Genomic DNA, 20,296 nt, shown 5'->3' with positions numbered 1-20,296 from the left:
ATGCTATGTATTTACCAAGATTGTAATTAAACGATTCATATGTGGACATTATTGGTCGTATGGGCAATCTGGTTTGTGAGGTTTGGGGATGGCGTATATTTGTGGTGTGCGTGAGTCGGTTTTGCATAGGTAGGAATAAAGTGTTTGTGTAGGACTAAAGAGAAGGAAGCTAGTAACCACCACCCACCGCCAACTTTTGGGTTATTATTTTACCAACGAATAGTGGGATTAACCGCACATTACAACGATCCCACGGCTGAAAGGGCGAGCATATTTGGTGCGACGGGGATTCGAACTCGTGACCTTCGGATGACGAGTCGAATGCCTTGACCACCTGGCTATGCCGGGCCGATAAACAATGACCTACCTTTATGTGCTCTTTCCACTGCTGGTACCGAAACCCAGAGTGTAGTGTTATAGGTCCGTTCACTTAACACTGACCCAATAGGGGAGCAATGATGATAAGCAATCTTCATCTCTAATAAGTTAATTCCAGTTTGTATTAAACTTCCTCTATACAGAATTCATTGCTTTGCAATAGTATGGAATTATATTTTGTATAACATGTTATGATATAAATGCTTTCACCCTAAAATCACTGCATTTGTATTGAAATCAGTGAATTTTCAATCACTGGACATACTGTTATAGGAATAGTGGTCATTGTTAATTTGTTGAATATTTGTTCATCATAAAGAGTACTACAAAACTTATTTGTTTTTGCATATAATTTATGTAAAGATTTTATGTTCGTTTTTTGAATTTTGCGTAAAGCAAAACGAGGATTATCTGCGCTAGGCGTCCCTAATTTAGAATATACGCTAATCTGTTTGTACTGATGTGTTAATTAATCGACAGGTTTATTTTTAAGATTCAATCATATGAAATACGGTTCATTATTTTTATATGTTAAAATCCATGGTTGTATCCAATTATTTTAATACAATTGTTTATTGATAACAAGTTTGAACACTGTTTAACTGAAGTGTTTAACTATTGTTAAATTTAACATTTTTCAAACATGCTCGTTCATCACATACACTAATAATGTGTTAAACAATGTAAATAATAATTTTCTTAAGAGAAAGTGTTCTTTCCATATTCATTTTTACTATATGTTTATAATATTATTTTATTAATTAATTAAAATATATTGTAAAACATTATTAGAAATTGCGTTTTCTTTCTTCTTTTTTTTTTTTTTTTTATGATAGAAGGATAGAGAATGCAATATTATTTCAGTTTAACTTCCAGAATAGGGACGTCGCTTTAAAACAAATTGTGACGAGCAATGATAAGGAAACTGAAAGTTTGGGACTTTTGTGTTTGTGTGTTAGAGTCAGGTAAGTTATAAAATTTTGAAATTCCGACGTTGACGTGAGTTCAAACGTAAGGTAACAACATTTTTAATATTTTTGTACTGTAAACCATAAAATTTGTATCAGTTTTCAAATATTTTCACGTACATAAGAGAAATGAAACGTCATAATGTTAACACTAACACTTATAAATAATAGTGACATTATCGATGATTTCATCAGATTGTAACCTGAAACAGAATAATTTTGGCTTTTGGAAATTGATAACCTTGTTCCATGTGTTGCTTTTTAGTGATATATTTAATTATAAATTTTGTTTTATTTTTAAGATACGTAACTATAACAAGTGATTATTGCATGTTATTTTATGAAGGGTCTCGTCGGAGGAATATTGATTGTTATACACCTATAGGCCTATACGAGAACCAAAACGTTAACAAGCTTGATACTGGACAATGGGGCATCGTTATTCTTAATAAACATCTTTAGTTATTGACAATATTAAGCTTAAGCGAAACAAATCTTCTTAAATTTGCTCAGGTAATTATTTTAATTTCACAATCACTTTCTGATATTTATAAATTTTGTAGTTTGGTGTTACCGCATAATATATCGAGACAGTGACAGTACTAGTACTTATGAGTACTTGTATCATCGTACTAATGTAAGGCACATTAGTTGTACTACTTTTTTCAGCAAGCATTATCCACTAAACTTACCCATTCATCAGGGAAACAAAACTTTGAGGAAATTAAAAACAATATTCAAGTGCACTGTCAAAAATCAATAAATACAATAAAACTTTTATTGAAAAATGACACAACTGTGAACATTACAAGAAAAATGTCAGTTGATTTTTATTTCTATTAGGTTGTAACCAGCAGTAGTATCATGTCAAAGTTTGACCTTTATATAAATTTATGAAAATCATATGAAAGCCTTACTTAATTTTTGTATTTTACTTTTCAGCTTATCTTTTACATTATGACTATATCAAAACTGGTTACATTATTTCTAATGTTTAAAAACATTCATAAAATATTTGAAATGTTTTCAGTGTTTTAGTTATTGCTTCATAATACATTTTGAATAATGTTCAGCATTCATATTTTTCCTTTCATGGTGTAACAAAGTGTGTAAACATTAAGAAAAAATAATTTAAATATTATGCTTTCATACACATGTAATTAAGTATTATCAGACTAACATTAGTAATACTGATAGTACGTCTCTCTGTTGCCTAATTTAATATATAAATGTAATGTAAGACTTAGCTAAAACGTTAATTCATTGAAGTTCTTGGTAATATTTTCTTTTTTTCTATGTAACAAGATTGAAAAGGTTTGTTACTTATTGATATGCTAGTTAATTTGTTAAATATTAAAATAATAATCTAAATATCAGTTTTAGTGAGTTACATGATATGTCAAATGTAGCACTGTTTAAAATTAGATGTGTGTGATGTCAGAGTACTAATTGTATAGGTTTGTACAAATTAGGAACTGAAATTACCAATATTGATAAGTTAGAATATAAAATAAGCACCTCATATCTTTTTATTTTTGCTGAGATATGGCTTATGTGCAGAGTCAAGCAGGGCCCTGTTCAATTATTTTCATGTTTGAAATGGTCCCTTACATACAATTACTTCAACATGTGACATGTGAATAATGTATCAACAGCTTAGAATGTCTCAGTGGTTTTCTACACCATTTTAATCTTTGGAAAAGCTTCCATATTCTTTCAATCCAAGATTTCAATAAGGTGTGTCTTTGGTTTGCTCGAAGCTTCATATTTTATGAAATCTAAATAAATCTTAGTAAACTAAATAAATTATAGTGGAATTATATGGTATCAGTGTAGATATTTGTCATTTTCTGGTTATTCAACTGTAAATATAAAACCTAAAAAATATTTTGTTTGATATCCTCCATGTAAAAATTTTAAAAGGCTTAGTAATCTGTGTCCAGCAACAATCAAGTAGAAAGACAGGAAACACCAAAGATCAGTTTTATATTACTGCATACATGACACAAGCGTAATGCACCTTGTCAATGCAGTGTTAGGTTGTCATGACTGGAAGGTCAATATGATAAATATATAAGTTTGTATATAGTGTTATGAGACTTATGCTACTTAAACTAAACATTTGTATTTTGTGTTATAATATGTAGTCATTCTAGCACAATAAAAGCATAATTTATATTTTTTCCAAATTTTATGATGGTTACAAGGTTGGTTAAGTGACAGACCCACATAGTTAGGGTATAGAAAATAACCAAATATAGAGTCTTACTGAAAACAAATATTTAAGATGTATTCAGGACTGTTTAGAGATTATGCAAATAATATTTGAGATTTTTGGGATCTAGAATAGGTATTTTAATTATAACACAAAACCTGTTTGCACTCTGACTAGTAACAAAACAGAATCTATTTTGAAAAACAAATTTTTAGTGAAAATATTTCATTAAAAAAATTTGATTTTTTGTGTACAAAATTCTTGTAATTTTTACTAAAATTCTACCATATTTAGTGAATATACACATGCTGTATCAAAAATTATAATGTGAATACTAAATGTGGGCAAGTGTATACAGAAACTATGAATATTATACCAAGCTCTTTGTAAAAGGGTAAATCATATGTGTTTATGATGCAAAAGAAAAACACTGGATTATAAATTTCTGTGCCAAAAGTATCACATGATGCATCTTGTCATTTTATATAAAAGTAAAAACATAAGAACAGTATATTTGTGCATGTGTAGGCTGCTTCTGAGTGTTGAGTGAAGTTTCTTTGGCCACTGGTCTTTTCAAAAGTGATACAGGGTTTGGCAGCTGAAATTAAAACAGTAATGTATTGATCACTTTTGTTTTTCCATTATAAAAATTGCACATCATTTTCTAGTTTCTTTTTCAATGTTTACAACTAGAATATCAACGTGAATCAGTGATGTTGAGAAAACCCACTTGTAGAGAAATATGCATGTAAAAAACGGCCCATTTTGGTTGAGAAAATTTTTTACGTAGAGGAGTGAACAACGTTTCGACCTCCTCTTTTCATCGTCAGGTTCACAAAGAAAGAGAGAGGTAACTGACCGGAAGCTGACCACATGTTTGAAAGGGGTTGTGTAATTGAGTGTCGGAATGTAGAGGGCGGTGTTAGATGTTTGAATATATAATATAATATTATTTATTATTTTTTAATATAGATATAAAGGTGTTCCTTTGTATTGGTTTATTTTAGGCTCAAGTTGTTGTATAAGTAAGGCTTCTTTAATTTTGCATTAGTTTATGTTTGTTTCTTTATTTAGTATTTGAGTGTTTTCTATGGTTATGTTGTGTTTATTTGATTTGCAGTGTTCGAAAACGTGTGAAGGTGACTTTTTATGTTCTTTGAATCTGGTTTCCATTTTTCTACTTGTTTCTCCAATATAGAAGTCGTGGCAGTTATCACATTGTATTTTATAAATAATGTTGGTGTGGTGTTTGTCAGTGTAGTTTTTACATAGTATATACCTCAGATTTGTGTCTGGTTTTTGAATAAATTTGGTATTAATTGGAATGTCATATTTTGTTACTAATTTTTGCCAAATGTTGGTTATTTGTTTGCTGATGTTAGGAATATATGGCATGCAGCAGTATATGGTTTCACAATTTTTTGATACGTGAGATATATTTACTTTTGTTGGTTGATTTTACTTTCTGTCTAGGTGTGTGCATATGTTTCCTATGGTTTGTGGAGGAAACTTATTGATGTTGATGAAGTATTGTTTTATTTTAGTGATGGATGTAATGCTGTATTAATTGCTTATGTTTCAACTTGTGTCATAAAAATATTGGCTAGAACTGGTGATACTGGGTTGCCCATGCTTAGGCCATTTGTTTGTATATAGTTGTGGGTGTTAAACATGAAGTTTGTCTTTATCGTGGTGAATTCTATGAGGGTTGCTAATTGGTTGCTGGAAATATCTGTAGATGGGTTAGGGTCTCAGATTAGAATTCTATGGCTATCATGCAGGCTTCAGTGGTTGGAACTTCTGTAAAAAGGGATATAACATCGAAACTGGCCATTAAGGCTTTATGATTAAGTTGATTAAGATTAGACTTGAAATTAAAAGAGTCTTTGATGAATAAGTTGGCTGATGTTACATATTTGGAGAATGCCCATGCTATGTATTTACCAAGATTGTAATTAAACGATTCATATGTGGACATTATTGGTTGTAATGGACAATGTGGTTTATGAGGTTTAGGGATGCTGTATATTTGTGGTGTGCGTGAGTCAATTTCACAAAAACTTTATTCCTACCTTCGCAGAACCGACTCACTCATTGTTATCAGTGAAGTTACTGCACTGGCATAACTGGCAGTTTTGATTTCACATCTCTTTGTTACTTTGTCTTTGGCACACTAGTTTTTAAAGCTGGAGTGTTTTTGGTTTAGATATAAATATTTAAAAAGCTGAATATACAAGTGATTATGAAAGATATCATCACACCTTTTTATGAGCAACAGAGTCTAAGAAATATATATATGGACAAGTGTGAGCTGTTCATTCATGGATTTTATACAAACTTGCATGTATGGATTTATCACATTAAACAGTTTTTGCTTATATATCAGGTGGATAAACACCATGCAGAGTAGTTATAAAATATAAAGAATATTTATAAAGTCGTTTAGCACAATATTATGTTGTTACTTACATATATGCAAGCTATCACATGTTGAAGAGAGAGTGTTGTCTATTCTGTTGAACAATATTTATACTTTCTTTATGGTTGTAGGCCAGAACAGCTTTTTCAACTAAAATTTGATAAAAGTAGGATAACAGCTGTTTTTAAGTTGCCAAGGGGAAGCTGTGTAAGTAATTTCAGAACTGTTCCATTTATTATTTGTCCTGCAGCTCTGGGAAAAATTATTTTCCAGAAAGTTTCATTTTTTTTCATGTAACAACTGAATGCTGTTTTGTTTGTACAGGATTTGTATAGATATAGAATGAACATGTAAATTGTTCCAAATTTCATAACAGTTGGAGTTTAGAAAGTGTGTTTTTAAATTATTTTAAAATTAAATACAATTTAATGTGTAAAAAGAGAAGACAAAGAAATACTGACAAACTCTTGCATCACATCTCTGTTTTGGCTGCATGGCTTTTCTTAAAATTTGTGATATGTGGTAAGACACTTGGAGATGATATTGATCAGAAACATTTTTGTAGATAGTACTAAGTTACAGATATCTGATAATCAGTTTGTTGAGTCCAGTAAATAATAAACATTGTCCATCTCGCATATTTTTCTTGGTCACATAACGCACCTGTGGTGTATTTATAGAAACATACGAAGGAAACAGATTGAAGGAAGACAAGTTTGATATGAAAGAGCCAGAGTAGGTTCCAATTTAGACAGTTTTATCTCTTGTATAAGATGATTAGCTTATGAAATGAGTTGCTAAATGGGCCTTTGTTGTTGATGATGTTAACAATTAAATATTTTAATTAAGCTTTTGTGAAGAAAAGTTTTAATTACAATAAAACAAGGATTTGGCAATGTTTGTGGTATTTCATTTTAAACTGTTTTCTTTACTATATGAAGTAAATATTTGACAGATGACTTTCCAAATTCAAGGAATACTCCTGCAGGAAGTGGTGTTTGTGCAGATCTGTAAATTATTATAAACATTGAGTAGTTAATTAAACATATGCACTTTAATTTTGCTTTATTGGTTAATATTTATTTCATTGAAAATGTTTTGTGTTAACTTTATAAAAAAAACAAAGTGTGGTCAAAATGTCCATGCTTAAATTTGTGGCTTTTTTGTGTTAGACATTGCCTGTGATTAATTCATATATCCTGGATTATAGGTAATTTAAACAACTTGTTTATAAATCAGAAAGGATCCATTTGGTGTTTCACAGCTGGCCCTGGAAACTTTTGAGAAAAGTAAAAATATAAACCTACTTTTTATTTCTGAGGAAATCTACTTTCCCTTTTTAAACAAAGTAAAATACATTAAAAGCAACCAGAACTGTTTCTATACTAGTATTAATAGTTTCTAAATTAATCTCAATTTTTTTTTTACTCTGTAGTCATTTGAATTACCCTTTTCATGTTTTGACTCTGTAGTCATTTGAATTACCCTTTTCATGTTTTGACTCTGTAGTCATGTGAATTACCCTTTTCATGTATTCACAGAATTTAACTGATATTTTTCAGGAATTTCTTTAAGAAAATATAACATTTATTATGTTTATAAGAATAATCTAAAATGCCTATTGACAGCTAGTCAAAGGTACAGAAATGTTTACCTTTTTTTGTTTCTTTTACTTCTGAATGTTATTTTCATTTGAGGCAAACATGTGACTCCCTCTTGGCTGTTACAGTTTGATTGTGAAAGAGTTTTAAATATTGATGGCAAACGTGTTCCTTACAGAAAGAAAAGGACAGCTGCAAGTTAAAAAAAACAAAAACTTGACTCACAAACAGTATGAGGGATAATGCGATATTTAAATAGACTGGTATGGTGTGAGGTTTAGAAGATCATAGAATATCAAGAAACTTTGTGAAACACGAAATTCACAAAAATGAAGTACAAAAAGAGGTTGGCTGAAAGGGTAAAATTTAACGATGAGTTGTTTTGTTTTTTTAAGGGATGGGGGAAGAATGATAATGGATGACTTTTATCTGATGATTATGAGATAGCTGGGCTATTATATTTTACATTTTATTTGTTTTTACTAATGAAGATTTGAGCAGTATTCCAGCAGTGTCTTGAACAGTTAATAGATAGAAATAATATGAATGTATTAATTCTGAGTTTGTTCAAAAACAATTGGACATGTAAAGAATTTTAAGGCTCGTGGGCCACATCATGTTTCCGCAAGTGTTTTGAAGGAGGTTAAATACTGGGTGCGTGAGGCATTTGCTTTTATTTTTTGTCAGTCCGTGAATAGTGGGAATGTACCAGAGGATTGGATGTTAGCTAATTTGACTTCTCTTTTGAAAGGAGATAATAAAAATTGTCCCAGTTATTAAAAGCCCATTAGTCTTAAATCAGTTGCAGGAAAAATTTTGGAAAGTCTGATAAATGATGCTTTGTAAAATGTTTTAACAATGCTTAGAATTTTATTGTCTTGGAAATCTTTTAACATTATTTGAAAAAGTTATTGTTAAATTAATAAAGATAAAGTCTTAGATTTGGTGTATCTGGATTTTCAGAAAGTGTTGGGCAAGGTGTCACACAAAAAGCTTGTTCAAAAAAAATTGTCTGGGTAGGTGTAGGAGATATGTTAGCAAATTGGATAGAAGAGCAGCTGGATGGAAAAAAGTTGTTACAAATGGACTTCATTCAAACTGGTTTAATATTACAATTGTGATACTTTAGGGCTCAGTCTTTGGACCTTTGCTTATTTTAATTTACATCAATGATGTAGAAGGAATGATCAATAAATTACTTTGTAGATGATGTCAAGGTCTGAGATGTTGCTGGTTGTGAAGAGGATGCTGCTGATCTACAAAAGGATGTAGATCATTTATTGAGTTGGACAAATAAATAGCAGATGGGTTTCAATTATGAGAAATGCAAGATATTGCATGTCGGTTATTATAATTTGAATTATAAGTATGATTTGGATGGGAATAACCTAAACAGTATTATGAAAAACAGGATCTTGATATAATGTTTGGTCAGTTTTTAAGCTATCCAAGCATTATGATGTTACTAGTGGTAGGGTAAGTAAGACTTTAGATTTTATCTACAGAAATATCAAATACAAGTCTTAAGAGGTTATAATTTCATTGTATTGATCACTGGTTAGGCCACTTTTGGAGCATTGTGTTCAGTTTTGGGTTCCATACCTAACAAAGACAATTGTTACAAAGGGTTCATAGTAGAGTTATTAAAATGGTACCTGTGGTGGAGGGTTTGTCGTATGAAAAGAGATTAAGAACCTTAATTGTTTTCTCTTGAAGAAAGAAAATTATCTGGAGGTCTGATTGAAGTGTTTAAGTTTATAAAAGAAATTACTAATGTGGATGCATTATATTTTTTCATACTTAAGAGTAATAACAGAAGGACTATTGGATGCTAATATAAATTGTGGAAGGGTAGGTTCAGCTAACACAGTTTTATCAGGGAAATTGGCCTTTGGAGAGGGTTGCCCATGGATGTTGTGGAGACAATACATGTAAGGAAGTTTTTGAAAGCTCTACAAGTATATGAATCAGGACTGGCTTTAATTTTTTGTTAATTTTATTAATTATATGTGTAAAAATGACTGGGTTGAACAAATTTTTGTCAGAGGTAACTGACACAACACCCTTCAAACACGTGGTCAGCTATCAGTCAGTTACCTTTTTTTTTTTCTTTGTGAACCTGACGATGACCGAAAAAGGTCAAAACATTGTTTGCTTCTCAACATAAAAAACCAAAAATTTCAATCCAAACCAACTGTTTATATATATGTATTTTTTCTCTACAAGTGGGTTTTCTCGTCATCACTATTATTTATTAATTGTTGTACTTTAGTTTAAAGGATGGACCAGTAAGGTCCCATTTTATCCCAAAACATTTAGTGCAGGGTTCACACAATAGTATTTTTGAATTTTTTCATGAAAATGTTTAGAGTGAATTTGGCCTCAATAAATTCCTGTGAGAAAAAGAGTGGAGTAAGTAACTTCTGATATCAGGTTATATGATGCACTAGATGTAATGAATCTATAAATATAACAGTACTGTTTGTTGTCCATGGTATGTCCATGTCACTACTACACATAGTGTGTAGGCTCATTAGGTCCATGTGGGAATACATACCAAGTTTCATTTTTTGTGTTTTTTGCTCTATATGGGAGTTTTGCATTTTTTACAATTACAACTAAGGGAAGCAAGTTTTCATGCATTAAGATAAGTTTTCATTAATTCTTAATTTACAAACTTCTATCCAGGATATGGGTAGTTTATATCATTTTACATTTGTGGTGTTATTAAAGAGTATGTGTGAGAAGTGAATTGTTTCCTCTAGCATCAACAGATTTCTTTACTTTCTAAACACATCTTGCTGTAAGTTCATCTATTGATTGTGCTGTGGTCACGGTAGATGTATATTTAATTCATGTGGTTTGTTGCTATGACACACCATTCCATTACATTGTTCAATCTGAAGGGTAATAGTCTTAATTAGGCTATAACAAAACCTGGACAGTTATATATATGTGTGTGTGTGTGTGTATTAGCTTTTTACAACCTAGTTAAGGCTATGCAAAACATACAGTATGTAAAAGAATTGAAAATGGGGTATCAGAATTCACCCTCTAGATTTTCATTCTTAAATGGTTGAAAGTATTACCTATTGTAGTGAAAATGTACAACATTCTTGATCATTGCAAACTAAGTGTAAGAATATAAAGATAAATGAAAAGTTTGTGCATGTATATTCTGTTATATAATACTTGAATGTATTTATTTATATTCCTGGTTCAGTCATCTCTAGTAACAACTGATGAAAGTTTGTGGTCATCGCGCATGCTTAAATCCATTATGACTATAGATGACTAACCAGAAATTGAAATAAATGCATTAAATAATTATAAATTATTTATTTTATAATAGTGCTGATCTAAATCATCTCTTAATGATAATTGTGATTGATAGCTGTTGAACTAGTTTCCTGTTTATTTACACACACAGTCATGTGAATACTCGGTTATGCAAAAATTCTATCTTACCTTCTAGTATTTGGGATGTTTTCCTGCTTTCTGCCACGTACTTTGGTCAAGATGAGATGCAGACTCTCACGAGTGTGCTTTTATGGATCCCCCACCATAAGATGTCACACTTCATAATGAGCACTTTCCAAAAGAAGCTCATCTAGGTTTAATATATTTGCAAACCCATCCACCATATTAATGCAGGATTCTAGCTATTCTGTGTGAAGAAATATTGTCACGGAAGTAAGTGTTTTCATTGGCTGAATACGTACTTGCTGTAGACACCTGTTTACCCCCACTTCTGTTTTTTCTCTTTGCTTCTTACTGTGGAAGGTTTACATAATGGCACGAGTGCAGCTTATCTTGAACATATGATTTTCAGGTGAGAGTTAATGCTAGAACCATGCAATTCTTTCAGGTAGACATGAAATGGATCAAGTTATTGTGTGTGCAGATGTGACTATTTATTGGAAATAAGTAAGGAAGATCTTAAGTTCAAGAAAAAAAAATAGAAATACTGTTATCCATCACATAATTTGTATATTGCATTTGAATCAGTCTAAAACCTTCAAATTGCTTATCAAGTTTTTCCCAGTACCCCCATGTAATATGCAATGTATTTAATCTTCTCAACCATGAATTATTACTAAATCAGCAATGTTGGGTAAAATGTATAATTAGTCCCTCTGACACCAAATACTTGTCATGCTGAATGCCATTCTTTAAGACACACAGTTTGACCCCCTACCAATTTGCATGGGGTTAAATGTTACCTGTACTTTGTGATTCACATCATCTTGAAGACATTATGGAAACCTAAAAAAGTACTATAGTATGGCTGAAATTGAGTTCTCCATTGTGTAGTTGTAGGTAAAGAAAATGGGTAAAACTTGTAATAGTTATTTATTTCACTAAACTTATCAGAGAATATCACAAATAAAATGCATATTGCAATTATAAGTTGTGCAATAAATGGGCAGTGTATTAAGATATTTATTGTCTTAGTTAATATTTAGTGGTTTAGTTTCTTGACAGTAATGTTGAAAATTGATTGTTTTAAAAATGGAAGTTGTGATATGTTTGTTATGTAACTCTTGTTGTCTAGGTGTTACTAATATTGTTGATGTCACTTTACTAGAATCTTCAATACTTGTTACTATAACTGAGTAGTGTTAAATGTTCACATCCTTTTCATAAAGTTTGAGGCCTCGGTGATCAACATACAATGTAGTTAAGAGCTAGTGAAGTACAAAGTAAAGTGTAATTCAGTTACAAAATTAGATAGTGAAAAGAAGTGTGAAGTTAACTAGTGTGTGAATGATTAACTTGAATGGATGTTATTTTAAAATGAGTTTCACAGTTTAACAGGTAAGGAGAATCATTTGTCGTTTCAAAGGGTGTTCTAAAATAAGAGAACTTTGTATACATTTTGACAAAACAAGTAGGTAAAGCTCAAGGTACAACTATGGGTAACCCATGAGGTAGTGAACTATTCACTGATATTATTATGATAAAAGTAGAGAAAAATAGTTTGTTTTGGATTTTGAAATAACTGAATCAGACTAAGTGGACTTTTGACAAGAAAAACAAATATTTACGATTTGAGATACAACTGTACAATCCATAGTGTAAGGTATTTTTGTACATACATTTAACTTGTTTTTGAACATATTACTTTGAACTGATGGAATGTGTTTTATATTTTGAAGTTTATTGCCAACAAGTTACAGACATGTACTGTACAAGGAAATTCAGTTCACTCATATACACAACACCTTGACACCCATTATTTAAAGTACACAACACCTTGACGCTCGTTGTTTAATCAAACCAATTTCATTTATTTTTCAGTTCTTCAAACTGTATGTTCTTTGGTTTCAACTTGTATTAGTTTTAATTTTTGTAATTTATGGGAGATATTCTGACTACAAATACATGGGAGTCATAATAAGTGCATGAGAGAAATTCCCATTAATAATTAAACTACATTCAATTACTCAACATATTTTAAAGTGATTATGATAAAGTTTCACTCAGCTATAGTGATGTACTCTTTGTGAGCGGCACTTTAAATCCGTAAGCAAATTACCCGTTTTAAACAATTTTCATTTTGAGTAGTCGACTATTGTAAGAAGTCACACTAGCAAGGTTGTTGCTCGAAGTATACAGACAGTATCCTTGTCCATTTCATAACCAGACACACTGGCTTCTCACATTTTATAGTGCTATATGTTCCAAGTTCATTAGTGCAATGCTCTTCTGCATGTTCTTTTATTTGCACAAGTATATTACTTCAAGTGAATACCTTTTAATATATGCTGGCACTGTATGTTTATTTATTATGTTCACTTTATAAATTAACTGTGATAAATTAACCAAATGTTGTATAGACTTTATTTCACAAAGTGTGGATAGAATGTTAACATTTATCTATTTAAAATTTTTTTTCCAGGTTATTTAACGAAAGCTTTGAAGATTTTCAACATTCAATTTTAATATGCGTCTATAACGATGGCAAAACCAGATGAACTAGTACTTGATTCTGGAGATGGTGGTAATGCTCAGTCAGGAAATGCCTATGGCTTTTACCAACATTTCCCACCGCATGGAGTAACCACCAATAATTGGACAGCTTCTACAAATGCTGTACAGACTATAGAGTCGCAGCCTTCCTTCGAAGAAGTAGAAGAGGAAGGATGCATGTTGTTTGAAAACTTTGTTCGTGAAGAAGTAGAACATGTGCAATCGAAGAAGAAAGTCATCACTCGTGAGATTTTTAATCCAAGTTTACTGACGTCTCCAACTGTTGACGAGGGTGAGACGAGCGAACTTCACAACAGTTTGACAACCCAGGAGGATATGTTTTATGATCCTCTGAGGACTCTCTCTATGTAAGTTTATTCTGATAATGTTATTGTACTGTAACATAACGGGCACATCGTAAGAGATGTTACATTTTTAAAGTATCAGAAATGTTATTGTATGTTTTGACAAAGGTAAATGGGCTAAAATTATATTAGTCAGCATAACTAAGAAGTAGTTTAAAAAAAGAAAATCAAATCCTTAGATTGGCGTTTTCTAAATTAAAATAGTGCCACTCCCCCAAGCTCCACAAAATTTCCATTGTATCTTATACACCATCTTATTGAACTAATTTATGCAAGTGATAACAGCAAATTAAATTTTTATGCGTTTTGTTTTTTGTAAGGAATAAGTATATTCAAGAGGAAAGTGGTATTTTTGTTCAGTTATCTTCGTTTCTGTTTTTCATACTTATTTTTGGGCCCTCATGCTAAAAGACCATACCCCCAGGTTAGCTGTGCCCCACAGTTTGAAAAACACTGCTTTAAGTAGCTAATTTGTTAACTGATATTTCAATATTATTAGGGCCAAGTTTTTCTCTCCCTTCATGTTATTCTTTCTATTTTGAACATCTCCCTACATGTTAATAAATATGTAGATTTTCCTTCACTATTAAGAATTGTTCATGAAAATGAACATACCTTCATCATGCTTATATGTTACTCTTATCTATCCTTGACCCCATGTAACCATTGTATTCAATATTATTGCTTAGATTTTATCTTTCTTCCATATTAAAACCTATGTGTTATTCCTCAGTTTTATTTTACTTTTCATGTACTGCATTGATTTTTGTACACCTTTGTTTCTCCATGAATTTTGGACTTTCAATTTCAGTATTAGCTGATAATGAAGACAATCAGTTGTAACCTGCAGTGATTGATTATTAGAATTTTCTACACCTTCTCCACACTGTTTTGCTTTTGCTATATAATTAAATTTTAATCAAATTTTCTAAGAATTTTCAGCCAACATCATCGTTAAGTGTGCCGTTTCTGGGAGGAGTTAGGAAGATTTTCAGTATTTTGGTATAACAAACTTCAGAAGCTATGATCTAGTGTTTTATTGTCTCCACGTAGACATACAGATTTTCAGTTGTTTCTTCTTCATTCTTTTTTCTAACAAAAGCTTTTGAATTAACCATTGTATTTTAATTTCTTCGCAGACTGCTTTGAAACCTGGTAAAGTTTTTACCTTGTTCCAGTATGCCAAGACACTTTTATGATTTTTTAATTTAGATCTTTGTCAGGATTTTATGGGGTAAAAGAAAACAACCAAAAATGTTTATTTTGGACTCCTCTGCAGTCATACTTACAACAATAAAGGTAAATATAAACTAATATACAAAAAAAAGTTGGATTCCAACGAGGTACTTATCTGCTCTCACAAGATTGTCATTCAGTGCTGCCCTCTGTATACAAACTGTTTTCTTCACACATGCCACAAGCCATCCATTCTCCCTTGTTGGATCATCATGCATCACTAATTAATCAGTAGGTACATATACTTACAATTCATGTGGCTTCCTCTACACTCCACTTCCAAATCCTCACTTCTTGTTTACCTTCATTTAACTTCCATGTTATTTCATTCAATTTCCAGCATTTTTCACTTCCATTTTCAAAGTATTTATTGTACCAATGTTTGACACTAAATCTTGTGCTTGTTTGAACGATTGCAAGCACACATACTGAAAGTTCATGTTATCACTTCAAGTTTGTCTAAAACCTTACTTCAGACCACAGGTAAAGGTGACCTGGCAAGGAGTTTCTCAGCATTGAATTATGGGGAGATTGAACATTATACAGACAACCTTTGTTTTCTTCCTACTGACCCTGTTTCCCCTGTACCTTTGTTTTCCTGAACATGCTGATGAGGATTTCAATTATTTGTGCCTTCCCACACCCTGCATAAGTCCTTTCCTTTTACATCACTCTGCATGTCAGCCTTAACCCTTTCACAATGGGCTCATCATAATGTACACAAGTTCATATACATGTGCATACATTAAGTATTTACCCCATGACTTGATACAACGTGTGTGCCTTCACAGAATTTGCAGACTTAGTTATAGTTACAAGATTTTTGTGCACAGTCAGATTTTTTAATGAAATATTTTTATTAAAGATTTTGTGAAATATCAAGTCTGTTTGGTCACTAGTCCAAGTGTGAATAACTATTCTTCATCCCTAAAATTTCAAGTATTATTTGTGTAATCCCTAAGACTTTCTATCTGTTACTTTTTATACCCTGTATGGGGTCTCATTGACCAACCTTGTAACCATTATAAAACAAATTAGGAAATATAAATTTTTTTTTCATACAAGAATGACTACGTATTATAACAAGAAAATAAAAATGTTTAGCCTAAGTAGCTCAAGTGTCGTATTTGTGCCAAGCTAATATTACCTGCATTGACAATATACATGTGCACTCGTGTTACCTGGTCTTAACTGTTTTAGTGGACTAGTATTTTTTATCATGCAGTAATATTTAAATTATTATAGGTTATTAGTATTTAAGAAATTAAATGTATTTTTCTTAAAATATAGAACGATAAATAAAAACGTAAAACAAACAATTCTCTTCTAGCTATGACCTTTGAACTAGTTTGCTGTTGAACTTAGTAACTAAGTTGTAATTAGGTCTAAAAAAGTATGAAACTTTGAACAGATTTAAAATACAACCCACCCTCTTGAAATCTTGGATCGAAAGAACGTGGTAGCCTTTACATAGATCAAAATGTCTGAGAAAACTACTTGTTAGACATTGATCTAAAAATTGGTTATTCATATCTTTGTTAACCTGAAGATGACCTAAGAAGGTCAAGACATTGTTCTGTACTTTATTTTAAATTTTTATACTGACATACCAGCCATCTTTAGATTACATTATCTCATGTCATGTATTGTAGTGAGAGTATTCAAGGGACCATTTCTAACATTGGAAGAGGTGAATGGAACCACTGTACTTGATTAACATAAATTCATAAAATAGTAGTTCAGTAAAATTTTGAATGCAAGTCAACAAATGTGATGACTTGGACTTTGAATAATGGCCCATCATGAAAAGGTTAATTGATTTTCCCCATCCCCTGATGTTTGAATTCTTGTTGTGTATTTTGCTTCCTTTATGTGTGATGGCATTAGTATCAGTATTATTGGGCTTGGTTTTGTCTGTTAGGCAAGCAGGTCCTGAATTTCCTGTGCACCACAAAGTGCTCTGCATTCACACCTTTGTTTCACCTTGCAAGTTGTATTGCTTTACATAACCTCAATCCATCTCCTTTCAGAGTCTCTTCACTGAATTCCTGAGGGATTTTCTCTGGGCATCCTCTCCCAACTCTATTTTATATTGGCCTGTTTGTCACCATCAGCTCTGACCCTGTAAACATGGTTTCTTTATCATGTACTGTAGGATCATGGTGCCTTATTTTTGTGAACACATTGTCTCAGCTTCTTATCTTCAAGTCCTTCATATCACTTTTTTGACATTCATGTTTGACATGATTGTTTTGTCTTTTGATTTGAGGGTCTCTTCTCTTCATCAATGTACCATCCTTTCTTTGTTGGTGGTCCATTTATCTCTGTCAGAGCAGACTGTAAAACTGTTTACTATCTCCTGAACCTTCTCTTCTCTGCCCTTTCCTGTTTCTTCTTCCCAGAATTCTGCAGTGTGTCATTTTTCATAACAATGTGTGGGTATGCTGTCAACAGTTTCAGTGATCCCTTGGGAGTGTGTCATATGGCCTCTGTTCATTAGTGGAGCCCATTCACATCCAGTATTTGGGTTGCCAGCCTGTGGTCAGAAGGTCTCATCATCACTTCTTTCTCCTCCTTCCTTATCCTGCATGGCTGTTTTCTTCCTCCTTGCCAGGATCCCTGGTCATGCAACTATCCTTCTCAGGTGGTTGTAGCCTGCCCCACAAGGTGTGGGGCTTTTTCTCCCACCTATTTATGGTTTCTGAAACAGCCAGTTCTGGAAGGCTAATCATTGACCTGTCCCAAGTCACTCTATACATTCGTGCTCACCTAGTTCCCTAGAGACTCGTACTTTACTTTTTGGTAGGCCTTTTCTTTAGGTCTTAGACTGGCAGAGTTGGATGCCTCCCATGCTTATCTCTTTATTCCTATCTTGAAGCATTCTCATCTTTATCTTTGGTTTGTCCAGAGTGAGGCATTGTACTGATTTTGCTGTGTCCCTTTTATACTGACTTTAACCCATTATGTTTTTTGATACAAACCTTTTGCTCTCCATCTTCTTGCTCTTGGATTGCACTTTCTCTTCTACATGACTGTCTTCCTGCTTATTCCAAACAAGAGTCAACCTTTCCTAATTCTCAGTTCCTTCTCAAAGCTGGTCAGGTGAGTTGGTTGATTAACTTGGTAGATATCCTTTGTCGTACATGCTTCCTTGTTCCTTTGGTTGTTTTCAATACCTATCTCAGTCAGGGCCAACTTTATTCTCTTTGTCTTTGTTCTATGGCACTGGTTGTTTGTAATCCCCTGTTTGCTTGTCATGTTTCAAGTGTTTTCAGCTGGGCTGCTACTTATATTCCCCATTTAGAGTGAGTTTACTTGACAGAGTGTCCCATCATCCTCCTTGTTTTGATATCCTTGCAATTGGTTGTGTACCCTTCATATTGACGTATTCACCCGTCCTTTATTTAACTGATGCTTCTCTCTTGGTCTCTTGTTCTTCATCCTCAGGTTTTGACTATGGCTGCCTTCACCCATGTTTAATTAAACCAGTTCCCTTTGTCAATTCTCCTATCTCATTACTTCTTTGGATAGTTTCCTTCATGCATACTACTGTGCTTGGTTCTTCTGTTTTCATTGTTACTCACTTTCTTTTCCATTATTCACCAACTTCATTCATCAACCACAGTTGACAGTTCTTCCTACCACAATTCACATTCTCAATCTTCTTTTGGCAGGGAGGTCTGGTTTCACATGTTGAATGCTGTTTCCTTTAGCTCATTCCCATTTTTGTTCCTTACCACAGGTTTTTCTTTACCTTTTTGTTCCATTTTTCCAGATACATTAGCCACCTCTGCATTCAGTACTTTTTGTTCAGGATATTACTGCTGTACTCCATTCCATTACTTTACCTATCCATTAAAGAGCATTTCCTTCCTCTCTTGACCTGTGGGTGTCATCAGTCACATTTTTTTTTCTATAGCTGTCTCTCCTACATTGTACCACTGTGCTACATGCCTTTTTTCTATCTGTTGACAGTTTCTTTATTCAGTTGACATCAGCAGCCCATGAGGGTAACTCATCCATTTTTATGCTCTTTCTCATTTTACTCTCATCCTGATCCTGACAGAATTCTATACCTGGTGCATACCTTTTTTTATATTGCCTGCACAGTTCTCTTAAAGGGTTCCCATTCCCAGCTGTTTATTCCAGGCTACTCTCTCTTTCTCGGGTTCTTTCCCTCCCATTACTCTTCTTAGTTGAATTCATCATTTTCTCCTGGTGGCATATTCTTCTTCCCTTGTCATCTTCCATTTTACTTCACTTTGTCTTCCCCTTTCCCTTTTTCCCTTCTCATCTTTCAGCTTTTGGAGGGCATTCTGTGCTTAGGCATGTTTGCTATCATGCCAGTGTTCATCTTCCATTATCTCCATTGCATCAAGGTTTCTGCATTTTAAGAGTATCACCTACTGTCTGTAGGTATACTTCACATTTCAGTGCAGCTAAGACACTTTGTCTTTCTTCCTGATTTCTTTTCTTACAGCCCCTTGCTTTGACTTCATCTCTTGGGTCCCATTCAATTGCAAATGGTGCCTAATAAGCAAAATCTGTATCATATGCAAATTGACCATACACTCTCATCCATGGCCCTGCACAGTTACTATAGAAATGGGGTAGTCAACAAAGTCACTGGAAGGTTTTTTTTTGCATTGTGATAATTGCTTCATAAACATTTTCATTCTGGATCGTACCACCCGTAGATGGTGTAGATATAAAGCAGATTGTTGTCCATCCCTACTACACCTTGAGTGAACTCATTGTAATTTGCTTTTCAAAATTGAGTTTCATGGTCACCAATTGCACTATGTAATGGTCCTCTCAACTCACGGATGCATTGTTCTCCCTTTCCTTGAGTGGAGTACAGGAGTCCTTGCCACTTTCTAGTTTCAAGCCTCTAAAGCAGTAGACCATAGAGACTTCCTTCTGAATTGTTGCCACAAAATAGTTGGCTTTACACTTTCAGTCAAGAATAGGGTGGTGATATTTTTCTAGTGTAAATGCAGTGTGGCTTCTACTTGTGTTGATTCATCTCATTAAAGATGGATGTGTCCTTCTGATACCATTTATGCTTTCACTGGAATTGATTAATTTCCAAACTGGATGGCATGACCTTTGTACATTATTCACTTGCACATACTGGAGTC

The 20,296-nt window shown here is 32.8% G+C and overlaps 1 protein-coding gene across 4 annotated transcripts in view; it reads left to right on the top strand.

The window, feature by feature from the left end:
• Positions 1–1,235: 1,235 nt before the first annotated feature.
• LOC143249867 (uncharacterized) overlaps positions 1,236–20,296 on the top strand; it is a 31,479-nt gene continuing 12,418 nt past the window's right edge. Inside the window, exons 1-3 of one of the 4 annotated variants that reach the window (XM_076500438.1) lie at positions 1,261–1,343; positions 1,693–1,859; positions 13,484–13,922. In XM_076500438.1, the coding sequence (XP_076356553.1) occupies positions 13,543–13,922 (380 nt within the window). In that variant the 5' untranslated portion in view covers positions 1,261–1,343; positions 1,693–1,859; positions 13,484–13,542. Of the gene's footprint in view, positions 1,395–1,692; positions 1,860–11,075; positions 11,275–13,483; positions 13,923–20,296 lie in introns of those variants that run through there. The other 3 variants (XM_076500437.1, XM_076500440.1, XM_076500439.1) reach the window with 3 other exon arrangements.

The sequence above is a fragment of the Tachypleus tridentatus genome, chromosome 4 (assembly GCF_004210375.1).
Source record: "Tachypleus tridentatus isolate NWPU-2018 chromosome 4, ASM421037v1, whole genome shotgun sequence".
NCBI classification, from domain to species: Eukaryota; Metazoa; Arthropoda; class Merostomata; order Xiphosura; family Limulidae; genus Tachypleus; species Tachypleus tridentatus.
This window is presented reverse-complemented; position numbering and strand designations above follow the sequence as displayed.